The following is a 15,882-nucleotide window of genomic DNA, read 5'->3' as shown; positions in this document are numbered from 1 at the left end:
GGAAATGTGCAAGGCATGTTTATCGTCCTCCCTGGATAGAGGTGGAAGCAGAGACCAGACAGAGAGCACGTGTTTATGGGGAGCCCCTTCATGCACTGCGGTAAGTGTTGCCTACTCAAATTCTTGCAGCAGTGCTATGAAGTATTTCTTTTATTTGCTCCATGGTACAGACAGAAGACACTGAAGTTCAAAGGATCTTAATGATTTGCCTGAAATCCACAGCTAGGAAGTTCTAGAGCCCAAATTCTAAACGAGGTTTTTGTAACCCATGGTCTTTTTTCAGTACTAGTAATTCCCAATTTTTCCACGTATGAGTAACCATCTCCATTTAAATTATTTTTATTTTTTAACTTTTTATTTTGCAATAATTTCAGATTAATCTAAGAACTTGTCAAAACAGCACAAAGAGTTCCCATTGACCCTTCAACCAGCTTCCCCAAAGGTTAACATGTATCATAGTACAATGACCAAAACGAGGAACTTAATGTTGATACAATACTGCTTACTGGTTTACACACTTTATTCAAGTGTCACCAACTGTCCCACTAATGTCCTTTAACTGGTACAGAATCTAATTCGAATCACACATTGTATTTAAATATCATTATCTTCTTAGACTCCTCTAATCTGGGACATTTCCCTCATTGTTCTTCATTCCTCATAACCTTGACACTTTTGGAAATTACTGGCTGGTTGTTGTGTAGAATATCCCTCAATTTAGATCCATTTTAATGCTTAAAGTTTCACAAGCCCTCAAGTGACCAGAATTGTAGTTTGAGTATCTACTGATGGAGAATATACTTATTGACAAGATGCTACACTAACGTGAAGGATGCTTTTGATTTTGTTCATCACAATGGCTTCCACACATTTGGGGGGAAAGTATGTATATCTGTGAGATAATTTTTACTTAGTCTACCAGCAGTGCTTTGGTATATTTAGCTTCATCTACCCCTATGATGTCTTGGAAGCATCTCCTGAGATCAGCAGCCACAGGCAGACACACACACACACACACACACACACACACACACACACGCCAAGGCAGAAATTCTCAAAGAAAGTTTGAAGAAGACAAGAGAGAGTCAGTGAGATCAGATAACAACATCAAGAGCTAATGTTTATTGGACATTTTTAAATTTATCGTATGTTTTCATTCCACACTGTGCCAAGAGTTTCACATGTGTTATATCATTTGAGCCTCACAGCAATCTCTAAACAGATACTGTTATTATCATTCCCATTCTATAGCAGAGGAAATGAAGATTCTGGGCCTGCAAGTGATTTGCTCAAGGTCACACAGTGACTGCACAGCAACAGTGAGATTTGAAAGATGTTCTGCTTGGCTATGTAGACCCCATGTTCTTATCCACCCTGCCAATTTTCTGCAAAAGCATCTCTGATTCCTTGCTTCCATTGTTCCTATGCCTGGAACAGTCTTCATTCTCCTACTTTCCAAATTCTTTCCCTGATTGGGTCTTTAAGTTCCAGTTCTAAGTTCATTCTTCTAGGCAGACGGCTATTGGTGGTGGGGAAATTGGTATGCCAGCCCCAGGTACAGCTCCCCCACCTGATATGGCATGAAGAGAACAGCAGAACTAGTAGGGGCTTGGATATTTCTGGGCACAATTTCCTCCTTGTAGAACTGAGAAGATGATAACAAGACTACTAGCATTTCCTGAGTGCTTACTGTGGGCCAAGCCGTGTTCTGCATGCTTTCGTTTACCTTTCATATTCTTTCACGTGTTTATGGGGAGCCCCTTCATGCACTGCGGTAAGTGTTGTCTACTCAAATTCTTGCAGCAGTGTTATGAAGTATTTCTTTTATTTGCTCCATGGAACAGACAGAAGACTTTCTTTCATTTACCTTTCTTTCATTTACCTTTCATTCTTTCATTTATCTTTCTCACAACCCTAAGAGGGAGGTACTAGTACTGTTGAGGGGGACTTCTAGAGCTCACTACATCTGAGTTTCCTCTCTTTACAGGCACCCAGGAGGATGACAGTCCCCATCCCTACTGCTATTAGGTAGAGCCATGTTTCTAGACCCAGCCAATGAGCTATAGGCAAAAGTGATGTGTTATTCGTGAACTGACACATGTCGTTGTGGGGACTCAGTGAGCTATGGGGCGGCAAGCTGTGCACTTTCTATTGCCTTGCTTTGAGACCCTCGGACTTCCCTAAGGAGTCCCCTGATTTGACTTGACTCAGGAATACTCTCTGAACGTAATACAGAAGTAGGAATTAATGGTTGTGTTAGCCAGGGAATTTAACATTAGCTGGGCAGCAGACAAAGCTCTGAGTCTCAGCATCTTAACACAATCAAAGTTTCCATCTCCCTCGTGTTACAATCCCGTGTGGGTTAGTGTTTCCGTCTTGTGTCTATACCGTCTGAAACATATAGCTCTCAGATGAAGGAAGCAGGGAAAGAGAGAGATGCAAGATACATCCCTTCCTGCCTCTGCCCTGAGTGACACATGTCATTTCCTTCTTGGTCACGTGGCCCTGTGCCCTCCCTGCCCCTCCAGTGCCCAGCTCCCTGCTCCTTGTATGTCTTAGAACCTCAGGTCTGCTGGAGGTCATCTCTCCTTCCCATTTTATTGCCCCTCCAAACTGCTGCCTAACACACAGTATTCCTGAATCACCTACTTTAGAATTGTCAAAAACAGCTGTTGAAAATGCAGATTCCAGGATGCCATGGAATGTGCATGACCCAACTCTGCATTTTCCCCCTTCTTGAAGCACTTCTTGGTATCCGCAAATGTTTCGGAACTATTATAAAGTGTACATCCCAGAACCGTATCACATAAACTTCAGTTGCATACACTTTTTAACATATGCATGTACCATCTATCCTATTATTTATTTCATACTTAACATTTTTCTCTGTCTTACATTTTTACTTCAATAAATTTATTTCCAAAAAAGACTTTGTCACTACCATAAATAAAAAACTGATGTCATTTACCCAAGAAGGAATAGACAAGCTGTGTCTCTACGATAGAATATTATTCAGTGCTAAAAAAAAATGCACTATCGGGGTACAAAAAGACATGGAGGAACTGTAAATGCATATTACTAAGTGAAAGGAGCCAGTCATAAAAGGCTACACATTGTGTAATTCCAACTATATGACATTCTGGAAGAGGCCAGGCTATATTGTCAGGAATCCGAGGGTGGGAGCAAAAAGGTGAATGGGTGAAGCACAGGGGATTTTTAAGTCAGTAAAACTATAATGATAGGGTAGATACATGCCACTATCCATTTGTCAAAATCCTTCAAACCTACGACACCAAGAATGAAGCCCGATGTAAACTATGAACCTTGAGTGATAATGATGTGTCAGTGTTAGTTCATCCATTATAACAAATCACCACTCTAATACAAGATGGGGTTGGGTTGGGGGGTTCACAAGGAGGGAGTACATGAGAACTCTGTACTTGCAGCCCAGTTTTGCTTCAAACCTAAAACTGCTTTTCAAAATAGTCGATTAATAAAAAACAGAACAGATGCACACAACTGCAAACAAAACAAGATTAACAAATTCTAGCTAGATATTACTGTATGTCCAAGGACTCTAAGGCTGATGACTTCTCTTTGTTTTCAAAGAAGACTGATAAGTGTTAAAAAGGTGTTAAAGACATATTATCACTCCAGTGAGATTTTCTCCTAGACATAATCATAAGGCATGAAAACAAACTGAAAAGAGAACAACGTTCTCACTTGACAACCAACATTATTTAACATTGTGTCTGTCGGGGGGTACCATCTCATCCCAGGCTTTCAGAAACACTAGTCTAAGGATGACCCTGAAGGCAAACACCATTCTGTCACACATTGGGCAAGCATTTCTTCTGCCACTTCCTCTACATGCTCCTCTGCGTGCAGAGTCTGCTCCTGGCCTCTAGGGATTCAGAGTCCAGGAAAGTGTCTTTCTGCACAGTTCCTGCCAAGAAGAGAGTACTGCTTAATAAAGATCTGTCAGGAACATAGTGGTGATGGAGATAGATAAAGACAACTATGTTGGGGATGAGAGACCTGAGCAGAGAGCAGAGGGGTTGAACTGAGGGAGGCAATACAGAGGCAAAAAGTCAGCTAAACAGACACACTGGATCTGAACACTGATCTGAACTGGATCCCTGATGTCAGGCACAAAAACAGCTGGGGGTTTACTGTGTGGTCAAAGTACAGCTTTACTTACAGCATCTGATTTTTTAAGGCTGAAGTAAGAGAGAGTAGTAGGAAAGGCAGCAGTGTGATCTTGGGGCCCCACTCCAGGTCTCTGAGCCACATTGACAGAATGGAGGTATAGATGGCTCCCGTTTAATGAACAGCTGCTATGTTCCTAAAACTTTAATACAGCATGGCCACTATTTATGATGAGTATTCAAGTTGAGTATTGTATTCCTGCTTTATAAATGATGAAAGCAAAGTCCAGGGAGGTTAAGTAAGTTGCCCAAGATCACTCAGCTGGGTAGGGTCGAAATTGGTATTTAAATTCATGTCTTTCTGACTTCAAAGCCTGTGTTCCTCTCATCATTCAGCAATAGAATAAGAAAAGGTCTGCTCTTGGCCAAGCGGACTCAAGCCAAGACAGTGATCACTATGATTACTAGAAAAAGAATCATCACTATTTGTCATTATAGAATCTGAAAAGGAGATTGGATGGGGTGGAGGGGGTCTCAAGACAGCATCCATATCCCTTTTGCCTGGCATTTTAACTTGCATACAGTCACATACACATATGTGCACATGTACACACACACACACACACACACACACACACACACACAAAGACAAATATACCTTCTACCATGCATACACTAGGGACCAAACATAACACTATGAATCTGGAAAGAACATGTGCCAGGAAAGAGACCAAGGGATCAACAAATATTGAGCTCCTACTGCATGCAGAGTCATACAGGCCACTATGGGTGGCTATGAGAGGCTTCTTTTGCAGAAACTGATGTTGATTCACTTCCACCACATCCAAAGTGGCCATTCCATAAAGAAGGAAACTAATTTGATCTGTCCACCTCAACATCTCTGAGCAGGAACCTGGGGAAATCCTCATGAGAGCAATGAGCTAGGTCCAAAACTGGGACCTGTGTATCCCCCCTCGAGAGCTTGAATCATGGAGTTAGAGCCTATATTTGTGAATCCTCTTTTTCTCTGACAGTTTGCATCTACCTGGAACTCAAATTGTAACTAATTCAATTTTGCCTATTTTGTTATGAGGTAGCCAGTCCCATGTGCACCCCATTTTTACTTTTAACATATGCAGAGGGAGGTATCAAATGTGTACTATAGGCAATATGCACACTTAGACTGCATCTCACATTGATACACTCGGTAGGGGGATGGTGTGCAACTCAGGCCACACAGTATTCACTTGCCAGCTCCTTTACATCCGGGCTCACTTCCAACTTGGCTTCCTTCCCAGCAAACAAGAAGAAGCTCGCTCATTCCCACACTCTTTCGAGTAGCCCCTCCCCCTTCGAACCAGCTCCCCCTCCCCCAACTCACAGGCCACAGCTGGGCTTCTCCAACATACCAGCTGGAAAAGAGGATGGCGGTGGTTGGGGGGTGGGGAGGAGAGAGAGAAAGAGAGTTCCAGTATCTGGCCTTTCTCCTCCCAGGCTCTTTAGAAATCCTTATTTTACCTCTGCCCTACCAGCTTTATTAAGTATATTTCTGGTGGGGAGGGGCTCAGCTAGAAGCCCCACCCAATAAATTAACCAACCCATCACAAGCAGAGGCAGGCTGGCAAGTGAGGAAGCATGACTCTAAAGTGAACACCAGCTAAAGGATCTACAGACAATTGAGGTGAGAATCACTCCACACCTGTCAAGACACCAGGTGCCTCCTTTCCTCCAATCCCTAATTCTTCCTGTGAAGGTGAGACAGGTGCACTCAGTGCTTTATTCCCATGCATGTGTGTGCATGTATGTGCATGTAAAAACAATAGATAGCTAAATTTGGAAAGCAGCCAGGGATGTGATGGTGGAGGTTGAGCATCCTTACATCATCTCCTAGTAAAGAATGAGAGTGCACTGGTGAGAACCCTGGGTGGGTCCTTGGAGCTTTCAGTTTAAACAGGACCAAGACTAGCCGAAGTAGGAATGGAAAAACTACCATGGAAGATCCAAGATGGAAAAATGAAAACAGCCCTCTCATGACTCTGGGAAGGGGTTAACTGGGCTTCCCCTTTTCTGGGATGGTGCTGCATTCTTAGCTCCATGTTGGCATCTGCTGCCTATCATTCATGACATGCTGCTTTCCTACTGTGATATGTGCCAGGTATAAATTCATGATTGCCAACGACTTGGGATTTCCATGAACACAGGACAGAGACTATTCTTTGTGATCTTTGCTGAAGGCACATCTGTACATGCCGTGTACACTAGCATTAGATATGGGGACAAGATGACCCCTTGAATTGAAAAAGGATGCAAGTTCATCTCTCTCCGCTTAGATTAAAATGTTTCTGGGAGGGGTGCCTGGGTGGCTCAGTCGGTTAAACCTCGACTTTGGCTTAGGTCATGATCACGAGATTCTTGAGTTAGAGCCCTGTTTGGGGCTCTGAGTTGATAACTCAGGGCCTGGACCTGCTTCGGATTCTGTGTCTCCCTCTCTCTTTGCCCCTTCCTCACTCACGCTTTGTCTCTCTCTCTAAACAATAAATAAACATTTAAAAAATTTTTAAAAATGTTTCTGGGCCCTCAAGCAATCTCATTGTAATGAACCCCAACTTTCAAGCCCAGGAAGGATCTTGAGGGTCACTAGTTCCAGTCCCCCACTTGAGCCCCTTTCTAAGGCAGCCTATACTATCTTGGGACAGCTTTGATAGAAAGTTCTTTCTAATATTAAGCCCAAGTTGGCTTCCCTGAAGATTTCATCACTGGCCAAGGCACTGCCGTTTGTGATTCCACAGAACAGTTCTGCCCTTTCTGCATAGCACACATTCAGCACCTGATGCCAGCAAATATTTTTCTCCTTGATAGTCTCTTCTCCCCAGTCCCCCTCCCTGTGGAGCTGCCCACTGGATGAGCTCTAGAAACTCATTCATTCAACAAAAGTTTACTGAGTGTGAAACAGGTGCCAGGCAGTAGTTTGGGAGCTGATGACCCAATGATGAGAAAACACACACAAGTCACTGCTTCCAGGGGTCTTACAATCCCTTTGCAGTGCTTCTCCTAGACCCAGGCAAGAGGGTCCCTTGCTATAGAAGGCCCCACTCTGGCCCTTTTTCAGCTGCAACCTTTGCATAGGAAGTCTGTGAGGTCAAGGAGCTATACCCGTCTTCTAGAACATGCTCCAATTACCTGGGACCCTGGAATCTCTGTGTATTCAGACATGAGCCTGCTTCCAGAGCATTCAGGTTTCTCTTCCTCAGGTTCAAAAGGAGAGGGGCAAGGGAAAACTGTTTAGGGTTAGGACGGACAGAGCTTGGGTAAGCCAGCTGGAGACTCCACGCGTGTGTGACAAAAGCTGATCCTGGTGCAAGATGTAGCCAGCAGAGGAAAGAGAATCCAAGTGGCCTGTAGACCAAGGGCCAGGTACCCCCATTTGGCTAGCACAGAATTCTAAGGAATCCAATAATTCTAAATTCAAAGCTGTCTTCCAGGTTGTTTTGACATTTTATTTGCCAAGATAGGAAGATAAAATTCATTTTATTTAACAGTTTGTTAGCTGGACTTATGACTTTTAAATACTTTGGCTTATGGTATGTGAGCCCCCACCTATACTATTGCTCTACAGTCAGTAAATGTTAGGGATGGGCCTATTATCTATGGAGACTGATACTAATTAAATAATCATACACACACACACACACACACACACACACACACACAATGTAAAATCGAACCAGAACACTAAGAAAAATAATATACTCTATGGGTCTCTCCGAAAATTCTCTCCTTGATCTCCATTCCCAAGGTTCTTAATGCATCTTTGGGTCTCCAGTTTCCCCTGAGCACTGCAAACATCTTCTCTTACTACCCCAGGACCTAAAACACTGACTGAAATATTTCACACTACTCTTGCCCCTTCTCAATGTGGAGCTCTAGGGAAGCCAACCCCAGGAAGAATAAGGGAGGCAGGCCAAGCAGGTTAATCTCTTCCAGACTCATTTCCACTTTTCCATTAGGTCCAAAGCAGGTGCCCCCCCCCACCACCACCACCACTGCCATGATGGATTTCATCCTTGTAGCAACCTTTAGGTGTTCCACAGCTGACTCCGCCTAGGAGATGGTTTCACCTCTTTGTCGAGGTATCCATGTGTCTCACAGCTTTTCTGCTTCCAGCTGTATAAACTCATCCTACATCTATTTCTTCTCACTTGGTCTTCAGCAGAAACAGAGAAGCCTTCTCTGACTAATTGGGGGAAAGGTAGCACATTCCTCCACTTGTCTCTCTGAAAAGGCACCCCACACACTAGCCACTTTTAAGCACACATCTCTTTCTTGTATCCAATATTACTATAATTCCCCTGTGACCCACTGTCTGTGTTCTTGATCCCTATCAGCTTCTGTGATGTCTGGGTTAGATTGTGAAACTCCCGGAGGGCAGGGCCACATCTGCCCTGTGTCTCCAGACACTGCTTGGCAGAGCAGCAGGCATAGGTAGGCACTTACCTAATAGAGACTTTTGATGATGGAAATAGAGAAGCAGCACTCTGAACCTAGAGGATTGTGAGTGCACAGGAAGCAATCTACTATCACACCAGACCACAATCACAGCAGTCCTGCTAGGGACTAGACTGGGAAACGGGGCACACTTTTCCTTTTAAATGAGACAGAAGGAGCACTGTCTTGCCTCTGACATAATAACAACAAAACACTGTGACAGCATGGCTCTGTGTTGACTGATCTGATGCTCAGAATGACCATCAATTGAGGACTATCATTATTATCCCTGTTTTACAGAGGAAGAACCTGAAGTGGAGAGAGGCTGTCCTACTTGCTCATGCCTTGAACTGGGGCCATCTGGCTTCAGAGATCTCAGCTGATCCACCATGGTCCATCGAAGTGAACCAGTGCAGTTTCAGTCAGAAACAGAGAGTAAAGAGCTGCCAGCTGGGCTCTTGTCCCACACTTCCATGTATCCTTGACCCCTGTCCAACCTAAATGAATGGCTGGGAAGAGGAGGGTGGCTACTCAGTCAGCTTGTGAGCATGGAGCCAAGTTGGCTTTCAAAGCATTTGTTCACACACACCCTCCATCTGCCTCCTCCTGTCCTCTCTTCTGGTTCTCAAACATGCTAAGCTTGTTCGCACTCAGGTCTTTGAACTTGCTATTTCCTCCACCTTGAGTGCTTTTCCCCCAGGCCTATGCATCAGTGGCTCCTTCTCATCATGTAGGGCCAGCTCGGATGGCACATTCTTGGGAAGGCTGTCTCTGATCACTCTTTCTAATGTTGATGCTTCTTTCTCAAACCCTCCCTTTCATTTTTGTCTAAGTCATTCTCCTATTTGACTTTCACCATAGTATTCAACACCATCTGAAATAGCTTTATTTATCTACTAGGTTACTGGTCTATTCCTGCATCTCCACTAGAATGTCACCTTTAGAAGAGAAGAGACCTCACCTATTTTGTTCATGCCTGGATACTCAGTGCCTGGAACAGCATCTGGCACACTGTAGGTTCCCAACAAACATTTTTTAGGTAAAATAATGCGTGAACAAATGAGTGTAAAGTCCATTATAGGTATGTGCAAAAGTAGAACTGGCTGGCTCCTCCAGTCGCCCCTTACCCCATACATTACAAACCCTTATCAGGAAGAGACCAAATCTTCATTTAGGGCAGTCTTTTAGCCCTTGGAGTAGTGGCAAATGACCAGGGAGCTCTTTGGTTCCTTTGTTTGGGCAAAGAAAAGACCAAGACATTCAGCCACTGAGATTGCAGACTGCCCTCCCCTTAGAGCCACATGTGGACAGTTGCTGGATAGCTTGCTTCCTGAACAGAAAATGAAATACTGACATCTCAGCTCTTTACTTTCTGTCTTTTTCTCTTCCTACTCTAAAGAGTTTTCCCCATCTCCCCTTTGTCGCTCTTCCTCACTGATATCCTGTGAAGAAAAACAAGTAAAAGTGGGAAAATGTGTTCATATATAACACATGCTCCTCTTATTACTATGAGAGCACAATCTCATTAAAATCTCTTGGCCCTTGCACAAATAATGCAAACCCCCAAAATATCATCATCGTCTGCAGGAAGTGCTTGACCGAATCCAGTCTTAATGTGCTAACATGACCCCCCTATTCCTTGCACATAATAATGGAGCTCATTCCTTTATTGTGTTAGTGTTTTAATTCAATGCTTTATTTATGACACACCATAAAAATAATGAAGAAGAAAGGAAACTCCTAACCTCTGCCTAGACCCTGTATCACGTGAGGGTATTTCACAATAGCCCTAATGATCCTTTTCTTCTTCTTTCTTCAACAAAATACTGCTTTCCCATGATCAAAATACCTGCCATTATATTTTAATCCTTCTCAAGATGTTTTCAGGCTCATTATCTTCTGAATCCTCCTAACAGACTTATAAGGAAAAAAGGAGGACAGAGAAAGGTGCCTCTAAATCACAGAAGTTGGAAAAGGGGCCCCGAGGCATAAAGCAATTTGAGGAAGTTCACACAGCAGGTGAAATATCCAGAAAATGCTCCAAGTCCTGCCGGTTTCTTGAGACAAGGGTGTTTTTGCCAGAAGCCACACTTCCAGCAGCCTCGGTGACATGTAGACCCAAGCCAACCCATATGGGAGAAGAAAGAAACAGCTTAAGGAGTTAGGAAGCTAAATAATTCTTCCTTTTGGAAAAGATGAGGCTCCTGATTGGGGCAGAATGCTGAACAGGAGCATCCCACAGTAAGGCCCATTCTTGCTGCCAGCCAAGCCCCTCCACTCTGTGCCTCTGCTGGAGGCCCACCAATGGAAGTGGAGAGAAGGGCTGGAAGAAAGACACTGAGCAGGCACCCTGGACCTTCTCACCTAACAGAGTCCTCAGCTCTGGACAGGACTTCATTGGGGACTCCAGGCAAGCCTCGTCACAAGAAGAAGGAACCCAACCCTCAGCCCCTTAGAAACATTTATTCACTGAGATCCACATCACCTCCTTTCATAATGCCCAAGTAGGGACCCCAGTCATCATCCATCCCAGAAGTGTGTTGCCCATTCAGAGCAAAGGTGAAATGAATGAAATTGTCAGCTAAGCCTGTCTCTCACAGAGCAAGCCTTCAGAAAGAGCCAGGGCCACTCAGGATCACTGGCATGGCATCCTGATGCTCTGCCTCTTGTTCAGGAAACACCCAGAAGTCTTCCCTCCACTTCTGGGAAACTACTGAAAAGGTGGCTGAGTGACCACACAACCCTGACCAAGGTGCGACTGAATGTTCCTTCTCCAGCATCACTAACTAGGTCAAATTTTCAGGTGAGTCTTTTCCATCTGGGATTCTGTGGTAAGTGTTGCCACAATTCATAACTCTGGGAGAATGTCCACCTGCTATCTCCAGCCTCTAGAAAACACTAGATTGGAAGTGGAGCTGGAAGGGCTGGCATGAGTCTGTCTGAAAATTTGAATGAATGGGGTAGGGAGGATCTTCAGACTTAGCAAGATTGGCTCATGATTATAGTTGGCATCCCCTATCCTGGATGGGGAGAGTTTAAGGGACATTCTAAGTTGATGTGCTTCAGCCCTGAGAAAAGGAGTAGATATGACAAGGTTCCCTTTCTTCCTTCTCCATATCCCTGCAACTCACTCTCAACCTGCTTACCTATTTGCTTTCAAACTAGGAAAACCTTGAGTCTGCCAAGAAGTGTCTTAGCAAATTGTAGAGTCTTCTTGGACCTAGAATCTCTCTCCATTTCCTCCTCAGTGGCCAAAACATACTGCTGAGGGTGTCAATGTAATAGGGGAGGGGGGAGTTCAAAGTGAAAGAATAGGGTCAGGCTTGTTGTGCTTCAGTCTGTGAGAATAGGGGAAAGAGGACAAGATGTCTGCACATGTCCCTCCAAAGAGGGAAGAAGTTTAAATCTGGGACTGAAAATGGGCTGGGGGGAATGTCAGCAAACAACAAATCAGATAAAAAGGTATCTCGGCTACAAGCCTGAAGGTACCACCACGTTCCTTCATTTCATCACTTTTGACTTCTGAATCGTCTATTCTGAGGATGGTTATGGAGTTTTGGGATGGAATTGGAGACACTAGCATTGGAAGGAAAATGCAAAAACTGGGGTACAACTCAGCCACCAAACAGGCTCTGCTGGGAACCAGGCACCTTTTGGACAAACTTAACCAAAAGAAACATCACTGAGGAGCCCTTAGAGACGGCACCATCGTTCCCGAGGGCAAGCAGGTGAGTACTTATCTGCAAGACCTGAGGACACCATAAGGCAGCAGGAAAAGGGAAAAGGGGTCTCACCTGTTCCGGGCCCTGGAAGCAGATGCGGCAGAGCGGGGTCCTCATGCCACTGTCCAGGCTGCTGCCCAGTGAGTAGCAATCCTCAGCCTTCCCCTTACAGAAGTCATCTGAGGAGGCACTGCTGAGCAGCGAGGCGGGTGGCTCTGTGGCTGGGCCACCCCGGTCATCTTCCACAGAAGAAGGTGGCAAAGGTGGTGGAGGTGGCAGAGGAGTGGTCTCCCTGCCCACCCCTTCTCGAGGGCCCCTCCAGCCTGCCCACCCCCCGGCACCTAGAGCCGGAAGGGTGTTGTTGTTGGCCGCCAAGCTGGGGGGCTGGGGGTCTCCGTGCATGGGCAGGGGCGCTGGAGGGGGGCGCCGCAGTAGGAAAACCTTCAGGTCATTGAAGAGCATGCGGCAGCGGCACTTGAGGAGACCCTGGTGGCGCAACATCTGGGGAGCCGGGGCGCACAATCCACAGCAGGAGCGGGCACAGCAGCAGCAGCACCACCACCAGAAGAGTCCACTCAGGGGCATCAGCATGTGCCCAGTGGAAGCAGAGAGCCCGGGAGGGGCAGCTGGAGTCTTTTCAGAGGAAGATAGTAGAATGGTTTGGGGTGGGGGTGGGGGGTCCACAGCAAAGCTGTGTTATGGGGGGGGGGGGGATCTGCTTTCTCACTGGCTCCTCTTACACCCCCTCCAAGTAACAAATCAATTGCCCCCAGGACTTAGAACTGTGAGTCACTGATTTTGAACTCTCCCTGGAAAGCCCGACAACAACAAAAAAGGTTTTCTTTCCTCCCTCCCACCAGCCTTAGCTTTGCTCAGGGTGTCTCCTTTTTGCCTGTGACTGGGGCACTGGGAGGGGAAGGGGGTTTTTAAAAAATGTTGAGGAAGGGCTGTTTGGGCCTTGAGATCAAGGTCTGGTTGTTGGAAAGTTTCCCAGGAGAAGATTGTTAGGTTCTTCTCAAATTCCTAGGCAATGGGAAATCTCTTTTCTTTTGTATAAAAGGGTGGGGAAGATTATAAATCAAATTTAGAGTGGACTGAGCTGGGCTTAGGGCAAACCAGCCCAGTGAAAAATTGAGTACTGCATGTGCAGAGAGAAATAGTTTTCCTCAGGTAGCAGGTGATCGGTTGTGGGGGGTGGGGGGAGTGTAAGGTGGGGAGGGAGAGGAGGTTGGGAGAAGTTTTAATTCTCCTGGGCAGAAAACTGGGGCAATTAATCCCCAGAAGCACCAGAGTTGCTTTTAAGAGAGCAGTTGGATGGGGGGGTGAGGGGGCGGGGAGGAGGGATTGCAGGTGAAATTGGGCAAGGGGCTTGTGCTTTGCCTCCGCAGCCAAAGGGTTGCGCAAAAGAGGGAAAAGCCAATTAGGAGAATAGAAGTGGGAACATAATGGGCTGGGGAGGGGGAAAGAAATGGGGGGGGGGGAGAGGAAAGATCGTTTAACCCTTGCAGATCCGCTTCCTTCCTGAGCATGAAGATCCTGGCTAGAGGAAGGGTGTGTGTGTAGGGGACGGGAGGCAGTGGAGCAGAGAGAAGGGGTAGAGAAAAGGGGCGTGTGGGAAGAGACAGGAGGAAGGAGTAGTTACATGATCTCAGCCCCCAGCCCACCCCTGCGGTAGTCTGTAAATCCGCGGCCCCTTCCCCTTGGCTCCATCAAAGGTCCCTTCGGGCGAGGGGCAAGGGCCGGGAGAAGGGCAGATCCGGGAGGGTGAGTGGCCTCGCCTTCTCTTCCTCTTCCTCTTCCTCTTCTGGGCCGTTGTCGCCCTCCTCCTCTTGCTCCGAGTCTGCCCGCGGCCGCTGATGCTGCTGTGGCGGCGGCAGTGAACGCTGGTCGGCGTCCCCGTGTCTCCGGGGCGGGGGCTGCTCTGGCTCGTCCTCTGGCTGCTGCTCGCCGTCCGGCGCGGCCGCGACTCCCGGCTTCATGATCCTCCTCCTCCTCCTCCTCCTTCCCTGGGGGCCGGCTCTGAGCCCCCGCGCCCGGGCAGCGCTGCCATGCAACCGGAGGCGAGGCAGGCGTTGGGGTGGGGGCGGCTGGGGAGTGAGGAGGGGGGGCAATAAAAAATGAAATAAAACTAGTGGAAGAATAACAGTTCGGTTCTCAATCAGGCAAGAGTGCTTCTGGAGGGGTGGGGGTGGAGGAGGGCGGCTGCCGGGTCTTCACGGCAGCTCTGCCCCCACTACCCCCCGCCCAAGGGCGGCCTCGGCCGGCTCTCTGTCCCCCCCCCCCACGCCCCTCCCTCCTCTCCGCTGCCTCCGGCTGGTTGGGCTCGCTGTTGCTACCTCCTCGCAGATGCAACGAGGTAAGGCTTGTTTGCGGTGTCAGTTGCAGGTGGGGAGGGGGAAACGAAGCCGTGTGGCCGAGGTGGGAGACAGCCAGCACTTGGCTCCGGCTTGGTCCTCGCGACTCCTCAAAACCGTATATAAATATATCTCTTATAAAAGGCGAGAGGAAGCAAATCAGATTCCAGGCTGCTGCCAGGTGTTGTCTCGTCTTCCGCCGTTGCTCAGCACCCGCCGCCGCGACTGCTGCCCCCCTGGCTCAATTCCCAAAGGGGTGGTGCTGGAAGGGAGGTGGCGGGGCGGTGAGCTGACCGTCCGAGGAATGGAAACAAGATTCCTGGAGAGGAGAAGGCTCTCAGCTGTCTCCGCTGCCGCCGCCGCCGCCGCCGCTGCTGCTGCTGCATTCAGCACCCCAGGCAAGTGGACAGCTCCCACCCAGACCCCGCGCGTCACGCAAGTAGGGGCCTGACGCAGACGCCGCGGAGGGATGGAGGAGGGAAAGGGGCCAAGAGGAAAAGAGGCTAGGGAGAGAGGGGAGGGAGGGAGAAAGAGAGAGAGGGAGAGAGAGAGAAGGAGAGAACTGTTCGAAGGAAGGGGGTGGGGAGGGACCAAGGGAAAGGGAAGGAAGGAGGCGAGGGAGGGATTTAGGAAGGAAGGGAGGAGGGAGCAAAGTGGAGGAAGAGGGAGAAAGGCAAGTGGAGTGGAAGGGAGCAATTCAGGTACATTTTCCCCCAGCTCGAAAGTATCAGTGTGGAGAGTTCGGTTGTAGAATTTCTTCCCAATGGACACTATCACCAGCCCTCTCAACGCGCATACACAGAGCCTTCTGTGTCGCAACCAGAGTCCATTTCCCTGCTTATATAAACATTTTAAGCAGATATCAGTCTGCCAGCTTTGGGAAAGATAAAGTTTTGTGATTCTCGCACTAACACTGAGACTTGGTGGAGACTAAGTCCCTCATGACTAGGAACTCATGAGAAGAAAATGCTTCGAAGAAGGAGGAGATACCAGCACCATTTCTGCCAGTTGCTTCTAGAATTTAAGCTACAAAGGGCAGGGTTTGTTTGTCTGTTGCTGTTGTTTTGGTCCATTTTGATCATATGTGCATAGGTCAGTGGTGGCGTGCAGTGAGTGCCCAATACATATTTGTTGAATGGACTGTGACCACCATCGCTACCACCAAAGTCATCA

General features: G+C 47.2%; 1 protein-coding gene across 1 annotated transcript in view; it reads right to left on the bottom strand.

Annotated features, from left to right (window-relative positions):
- The window catches only part of MARCHF4 (membrane associated ring-CH-type finger 4), a 110,544-nt gene extending 94,929 nt beyond the window's left edge, over positions 1-15,615 (bottom strand). The window contains exon 1 of the mRNA XM_060623499.3: positions 12,428-15,615. Within this exon, the coding sequence (XP_060479482.1) occupies positions 12,428-12,946 (519 nt within the window). The 5' untranslated portion in view covers positions 12,947-15,615. The remainder of the gene's footprint in view (positions 1-12,427) is intronic.
- Positions 15,616-15,882: the final 267 nt, after the last annotated feature.

The sequence above is a fragment of the Panthera onca genome, chromosome C1, assembly GCF_046562875.1.
Source record: "Panthera onca isolate mPanOnc1 chromosome C1, mPanOnc1 haplotype 2, whole genome shotgun sequence".
Classification (NCBI taxonomy): Eukaryota; Metazoa; Chordata; class Mammalia; order Carnivora; family Felidae; genus Panthera; species Panthera onca.
The sequence above is the reverse complement of the archived record's forward strand: the minus strand, read 5'-3'. Positions and strand labels throughout refer to the sequence as shown.